The sequence below is a fragment of the Coturnix japonica genome, unplaced genomic scaffold (genome assembly GCF_001577835.2).
Source record: "Coturnix japonica isolate 7356 unplaced genomic scaffold, Coturnix japonica 2.1 chrUnrandom469, whole genome shotgun sequence".
In the NCBI taxonomy this organism is placed as follows: domain Eukaryota; kingdom Metazoa; phylum Chordata; class Aves; order Galliformes; family Phasianidae; genus Coturnix; species Coturnix japonica.
The window spans coordinates 3,456-11,239 of record NW_015439875.1 but is presented as its reverse complement, the minus strand read 5'-3'; the positions used below and the strand labels follow the sequence as shown (position 1 = coordinate 11,239).

At 40.5% G+C, this 7,784-nt stretch overlaps 1 protein-coding gene across 2 annotated transcripts; it reads right to left on the bottom strand.

The window, feature by feature from the left end:
* Positions 1 to 2,225: 2,225 nt before the first annotated feature.
* On the bottom strand, positions 2,226 to 7,484 carry LOC107307038. 2 transcript variants are annotated; one of them, XM_015850480.2, is made up of 3 exons: positions 3,292 to 3,916; positions 2,759 to 2,842; positions 2,226 to 2,416 (listed from the first exon to the last, which is right to left on the bottom strand). In XM_015850480.2, exons 1-3 carry the CDS (start codon positions 3,349 to 3,351, stop codon positions 2,330 to 2,332), a joined length of 231 nt encoding a protein of 76 aa, XP_015705966.1. In that variant the 5' UTR covers positions 3,352 to 3,916; the 3' UTR covers positions 2,226 to 2,329. The 2 variants fall into 2 exon arrangements, 1 of the variants encoding a protein (XP_015705966.1); XR_001552325.2 differs by lacking the exon at positions 3,292 to 3,916 and adding an exon at positions 7,452 to 7,484 and having other exon boundaries at positions 2,231 to 2,416.
* Positions 7,485 to 7,784: the final 300 nt, after the last annotated feature.

The following is a 7,784-nucleotide window of genomic DNA, read 5'->3' as shown; positions in this document are numbered from 1 at the left end:
TAAATGGCTCCAAAATCGCCATTTTTAGCCCCAAAATTGGCACTTTTTGCCCCCAAATGGAGCCTGGACGATGCCTAAAGGGGTTAATAAACAACATATGACCAAAAATCGTTACTTTTTTGCCCCAAAATCGTCATTTTTCGCCCCAAAATCGGCACTTTTGGACCCAAAATGGCACTAATGAGATAATGCGTCTAAATGACACTAGAAGTGCCATTTTTAGCTCCAAAATCACCATTTTTTGCCCCAAAACCGAGCCTGGAGGGTACCTAAAGGGGTTAAGGAACCACAAATGACCAAAAATTGTTATTTTTTTGCCCCAAATCGTCATTTTTTGCCCCAAAATTGGCACTTTTTGACCCAAAATGGCTCTAAGGATATAATGGAGCTAAATGACACCAAAATTGTCATTTTTAGCCCCAAAATTGGCACTTTTGGACCCAAAATGACCTTAGTAGGTTTATTAAGAAGCCAATGAGGTGAATAACACCAAATTTGGGACTTTTTGACCCAAAATTGGCACTTTTGGACCCAAAATGGCACTAATGAGATAATGAGACTAAATGACACAAAAAAATGGCATTTTTTGACCCAAAATTGGCACTTTTTACCCCAAAATGCCCCTAATGATGTTATTAAGAAACTAATGAATGTGAACAACACCAAATTTGGGACTTTTTGACCCAAAATTGGCACTTTTGGACCCAAAATGACCCTAATGGGTTTATTAAGAAGCCAATGGGGTTGAATATCACCAAATTTGGGACTTTTTGACCCAAAAATGGCATTTTTTGACCCAAAATCGGCACTTTTTGACCCAAAACAGCTCTAAGGAAATAATGGGACTAAATGACACTAAAAGTTCCATTTTTAGCCCCAAAATCGCTACTTTTTGACCCAAAATGGAGCCTGGACGATGCCTGAAGTGGATATGGAACCACAAATGACCAAAAAACGTTATTTTTTAGCCCAAAATCGTCATATTTCGCCCCAAAATCGGCACTTTTTGACCCAAAATGGCACTGATGAGATGAGCCTAAATGACACTAAAAGTGCCATTTTTAGCCCCAAAATTGCCATTTTTTGCCCCCAAATGGAGCCTGGACGATGCCTAAAGGGGTTAATAAACAACATATGACCAAAAATCGTTATTTTTTTGTCCCAAAATCATCATTTTTCGCCCCAAAATCGGCACTTTTGGACCCAAAATGGCACTAATGAGATAACGAGACTAAATGACACTAGAAGTGACATTTTTAGCCCCAAAATCGCCATTTTTTGCCTCAAAACCGAGCCTGGAGGGTACCTAAAGGGGTTAAGGAACCACAAATGGCCAAAAATCGTTATTTTTTAGCCCAAAATCGTCATTTTTTGCCCCAAAATTGGCACTTTTTGACCCAAAATCGCCATAATGAGTCTGTTAAGAAGTTAATGAGGTTGAATATCACCAGAACTGGGTCTTTTGGGTCTAAAAATGGCATTTTGGACCCAAAAATGGCACTAATGAGATAATGAGACTAAATGACACTAAAAGTGGCATTTTTAGCCCCAAAATTGCCATTTTTGGACCCAAAATGACCCTAATGGGTTTATTAAGAAGCTAATGGGGTTGAATATCACCAATTTTGGGACTTTTTGACCCCAAATCGGCATTTTTTGACCCAAAATTGGCACTTTTTGACCCAAAAGGGCTCTAAGGATATAATGGGGATAATGACACCAAAATCGCCATTTTTAGCCCCAAAATTGGCACTTTTTGCCCCAAAATGACCCTAATGATGTTATTAAGAAGCTAATGGGGTTGAATATCACCAAATTTGGGTCTTTTTGACCCAAAAATGGCACTTTTTGACCCAAAATTGGCAGTAATTATGTAGGAGACAAAATGACACAAAAAGTGCCATTTTTTAGCCCCAAAATTGCCACTTTTTGCCCCCAAATGGAGCCTGGACGATGCCTAAAGGGGTTAAGGAACCACAAATGACAAAAAATAGTTATTTTTTAGCCCAAAATCGTCATTTTTAGCCCCAAAATTGCCAATTTTGGACCCAAAATGGCCCTAATGGGTTTATTAAGAAGCCAATGGGGTTGAATAACACCAAATTTGGGACTTTTGGACCCAAAAATGACATTTTTTGACCCAAAAATGCCACTTTTGGACCCCAAATGGCTCTAAGGATATAGAGGGGCTAAATGACAAAAAAATTGCCATTTTTTGACCCAAAATCGCCATTTTTTGCCTCAAAACCGAGCCTGGAGGGTACCTAAAGGGGTTAAGAAACCAGAAATGACCAAAAATCGTTATTTTTTTGCCCAAAATCGTCATTTTTCACCCCAAAATCGCTACCTCAGCTCCAGTCAGGAAGTGATGGGCCGCCCCCGTGATGGCCAAATAGTTGTCATTGCCGCCGGGAAACTGGGGGAAAAAAAGCAGATTTCGGTTAAAAACCACCCACCCCAAATTCTTCCGTTTTCATCCGACCCCAGAAAACCCAAAAAACACCCAAAAAATGACCCAAAATCGCTGGAAATTGACCCAAAAATCAACACCCCCCCCCCATATTTACCACACAACCTGACGCCGTTCCCTCATACACAACGCCACTAAAATCACCCGAATTACCCCCAAAAACCACCTGAAATCAATCCAAAAATAATCAAAATATACCAATAGACCCCAATAGAGGCTCATAGGGCCCAAAAAACCCCAAAATCGGCTGATTTTGCCCCAAAAATCCCATAGAGAAACGACGCTCACCTCCATGGTTTCGCCGCCCGACCAGGCCGCGGCCGGGGACCGGAAGTGATGGCTGCGCGCCTTCTCCTTCCTCTCTATGGTATTCTACTTCCGGTGAGGAACCATAGAGACGAGAAAAGGGTTTTTAATTAAAGTTAAAGCAATTAATATGTAAATGAGGGGGAAAGGGGGGATAGAATGGATCCAAATGGGGATTTAAATAGAATTGTGGGGTTGGAATAGGGGGGGGTGATAATAAATAGCTTGGGTGGGCTGTTGGAGGACTGGGATAGAGCGGCCTCCGGAAGCGGAAGTAGAGGGGGAGGGAGAGGAAATGGCGGCGGGGGGGGAGGGGGGAGGAGGAAGAAAATGGGGGGTCCCAGAAATCGAATGGATTTCAACCAAAATCGCATGTTTTTAACCCAAAATCTCCCATTTTTAACCCAAAATCTCCACACAAACACCTCCAAAATCTCCTCATGGAGTCCTCCATCTTTTCCATCTGAAACTGACTCAAAATCTCACATTTTTACCCCAAAATCTCCCATTTTTACCTCAAAATCTCCACACAAACACCTCCAAAATCTCCTCATGGAGTCCTCCATCTTTTCCATCACAAACTGACCCAAAATCTCCCATTTTAACCCCAAAACCACCACACAAACATCTCCAAAATCTCCTCATGTAGTCCTCCATCTTTTCCATCACAAACTGACCCAAAATCTCCCATTTTTACCACAAAATCTCCCATTTTTACCTCAAAATCTCCACACAAACACCTCCAAAATCCCCTCATGGAGTTCTTCATCTTTTCCATCAGAAACTGACCCAAAATCTCCCATTTTTACCCCAAAATCTCTCATTTTTACCCCAAAATCTCCACACAAACGCCTCAAAAATCCCCTTATGTTGTCCTCCATCTTTTCCATTAGAAACTGACCCAAAATCTCCCATTTTTACCTCAAAATCTCCACACAAACACCTCCAAAATCTCCTCATGTAGTCCTCCATCTTTTCTATCACAAACTGACCCAAAATCTCCCATTTTTAACCCAAAATCTCCCATTTTTACCTCAAAATCTCCACACAAACACCTCCAAAATCTCCTCATGGACTTCTTCATCTTTTCCTTCAGGAACTGACCCAAAATCTCCCATTTTTACTCCAAAATCGCTCATTTTTACCTCAAAATCTCCACACAAACGCCTCTAAAATCTCCTCATGGAGTTCTTCATCTTTTCCATGAGAAACTGACCCAAAATCTCACGTTTTTACCTCAAAATCTCCACACAAACGCCTCCAAAATCTCCTCATGGAGTCCTCCATCTTTTCTGTCACAAAGTGACCCAAAATTTCCCATTTTAACCCCAAAATCTCCCATTTTTACCTCAAAATCTCCACACAAACGCCTCTAAAATCTCCTCTTGGAGTCCTCCATCTTTACCATCAGAAACTGACCCAAAATCTCCCATTTTTACCCCAAAATCACCTCACAAACGCCTCCAAAATCCCCTCATGGAGTCCAACATCTCTTCCATCACAAACTGACCCCAAATCTCCCATTTTTAACCCCAAAATCTCCCATTTTTACCCCAAAATCTCCATAGAAACACCTCCGAAATCTCCTCATGGAGTTCTCCATCTTTTCCTTCACAAACTGACCCAAAATCTCATGTTTTTACCCCAAAATCACCACACAAATGCCTCCAAAATCCCCTCATGGAGTCCAACATCTTTTCCATCAGAAACTGACCCAAAATCTCCCATTTTTACCCCAAAATCTCCACACAAACACCTCCAAAATCTCCTCATGGAGTCCTCCATCTTTTCCTTCACAAACNCCTCCATCTTTTCCTTCACAAACTGACCCAAAATCTCCCATTTTTACCCCAAAATCTCCACACAAACACCTCCAAAATCTCCTCATGGAGTTCTCCATCTTTTCCATCAGAAACTGACCCAAAATCTCCCATTTTTACCCCAAAATCTCCCATTTTTACCCCCCAAATTTCACGTTTTTACCCCAAAATCACCACAGAAACACCTCTAATATCTCCTCATGGAGTCCAACATCTTTTCCATCAGGAACTGACCCAAAATCTCCCATTTTTAACCCAAAATCTCCACACAAACACCTCTAAAATCTCCTCATGGAGTTCTCCATCTTTTCCATCACAAACTGACCCAAAATCTCATGTTTTTACCCCAAAATCTCCACACAAACACCTCCAAAATCTCCTCATGGACTTCTTCATCTTTTCCATCACAAACTGACCCAAAATCTCCCATTTTTACCCCAAAATCTCCACACAAACTCCTCCGAAGTCTCCTCATGGAGTTCTCCATCTTTTCTATGACAAACTGACCCAAAATCTCCCATTTTTAACCCAAAATCTCCCATTTTTACCTCAAAATCTCCACACAAACACCTCAAAAATCTCCTCATGGACTTCTTCATCTTTTCCATCACAAACTGACCCAAAATCTCCCATTTTAACCCCAAAATCTCCCATTTTTACCCCAAAATCTCCACACAAACGCCTCCAAAATCTCCTCATGGAGTCCTCCATCTTTTCTATTAGAAACTGACCCCAAATCTCCCATTTTTACCCCAAAATTTCTCATTTTTACCCCAAAATCTCCACACAAACACCTCCAAAATCTCCTCATGGAGTCCTCCATCTTTTCCATCACAAACTGACCCAAAATCTCCCATTTTTACCCCAAAATCTCCACTCAAACACCTATAATATCTCCTTATGGAGTCTTCCACCTTTTCCATCCCAAACTGTCCCAAAATCTCCTATTTTTACCCCAAAAACCTCTCAAATCCTTTTAAAATAAGTCAATTTAAGGCATTTCGGGGCCTGCTTCCAAAAACGTTAATTTCCACCCCAAAATACCCAAAAATGATGTTTTTTAAGGCAATTTTTGATCGTCTTCATATGAAACTTCAAGAACAAAATCCCACAGATTGGTTAAAATGCAGTTTTTCTCCCCAAAATTTGGTTGCTGAAGAGTTTGATCCATTTTTTTAGGTTAAAAAACTGCATTTTTGGGGGTGTCTTAAAGCTCTTTTTGAGGGCAAAAAGTGAATTTTTTGGGTCGAAAAAATGGGATTTTGGTGGTTTTGGGGAGAATTTTGGTTCAGAAAAGGAATATTTGGGGGTTATTGAATCTGTGTTCAAAAATGTGTATTTTTGGGGCACGTTTTGGGGCTAAAAGTTGGGTTTTGGAGTTTGGATTTTGGGGGAATTTAGAAAAAATATGAGGGAAAATGGGAGCAAAAATTGGGATTTTGAGCAATTTTGGGGGAAAAAAGCCAAATTTTGGGGTCATTTAAACCAATTTGGGGTGAAAAACATCAATTTTGGGTCAATCTGATCAGTTTTGAGGCAAGAAATGTGATATTTTGGACAACGATACCGATTTTGGTGCCAAAAAACCACATTTTGGGGATCTTGTGATCAATTTTTGGGGGAAAAAAGGGAGATTTTGGGGAAAAACAACCATTCTGGGTGTCATAAATTCGATTTTGGGGTGAATTATGTGAATTTTTGGGTCAAATTTTGGTGGTTTTGGTTCATTTTGGGGCTTTTCTCTTTTAGTTTTCTGACCCTGAAGGGGTTGTGCCCCATTCAGAACCCATTTTTGGGTCAAATTTGGGGGATTTTGGTCCATTTTGGGCCTTTTCTCAGCCCTTTTCCTGACTCTAAAGGGGTTCTATCCCATTCATTCCCCATTTTTGGGTCAAATTTGGGGGATTTTGGTCCATTTTGGGGCCTTTTCTCAGCCCTTTTTTTTAACCCTGAGAGGATCTAGCCACTTTCAGAACCATTTTTGACCCATTTTTGACCCATTTTGTCCTATTTTGACCCATTTTTGACCATATTAAACCCGTTTTTGACCCATTTTGACCATTTTGACTCTTTTTTTACCCACTTTTGACCTATTTTTGACCCACTTTCAATCAACTTTGACTCATTTGTGACCCATTTTGGACCCATTTGACCCATTTTGGACCCATTTTAAACTCATTTTAACTCATTTTTGACCTATTTTCGACCCATTTCAACCCATTTTTTACCCATTTTCGACCAATTTCGACCCATTTTTTACCTATTTTTGACCCATTTTGACCAATTTTTTACCTATTTTGACCAATTTCGACCCATTTTTGACCCATTTTAATCCATTTTTGACCCATTTTGACCAAATTCAACCCATTTTTGACCTATTTTCAACCCATTTCGACCCATTTTCACCCATTTTTGACCAATTTCGACCCATTTTGACCAAATTCGACTCATTTTTGACCTATTTTCGACACATTTTTACCCATTTTGACCAATTTTGTCCCATTTCTCACCTATTTTTCGACCTATTTTAACCCATTTCGACCCATTTTTGACCAATTTTTGTCCCACTTTGCCCCATTTTTGACCCATTTTCGACCCATTTTGACCAATTTCGACCCATTTCAGCCCATTTTTCTCCACATTTCCCACATCCCACCCCCAATTTTCCTCCTCATTTGGGCCTATTCTCTCACATCCCCCCCTTTAATTACCACCCCCCATTAAATAACCCCAATTTTCCCCATAAACCCCCCATTTTCCCCCCTAAAATCCCTCATTTTCCCCTAAAATCCCCAATTTCCCCCTAAAAAACCCCATTTTCACTTAAATTCCCCTTTTTCCCCTTAATTTCCCACCCTGTGACGTCACCGCTCCGTTTTGAGGCGGGAACCGCCCCCGTCCCACAAGATGGCGGCGGGGCTGCCCTTCTCACTGCCTGATTGCAAACCTCGCTTTTTTCCCTTTTCCGCCCCAAAAAAAGCCACGAAAAAACCCCAAAATCCATAAAAATCAAAAATAGCAGATTTCAAACAGCACATTTAAAAATTATGTGAATTTTTTTGGTCAAATTTTGGTGGTTTTTGGTTCATTTTGGGGCCTTTTCTCAGCCCTTTTTTTTAACCCTGAGAGGATTTGGCCCCATTCAGATCCCATTTTTGGGTCAAATTTGGGTGATTTTGGTCCATTTA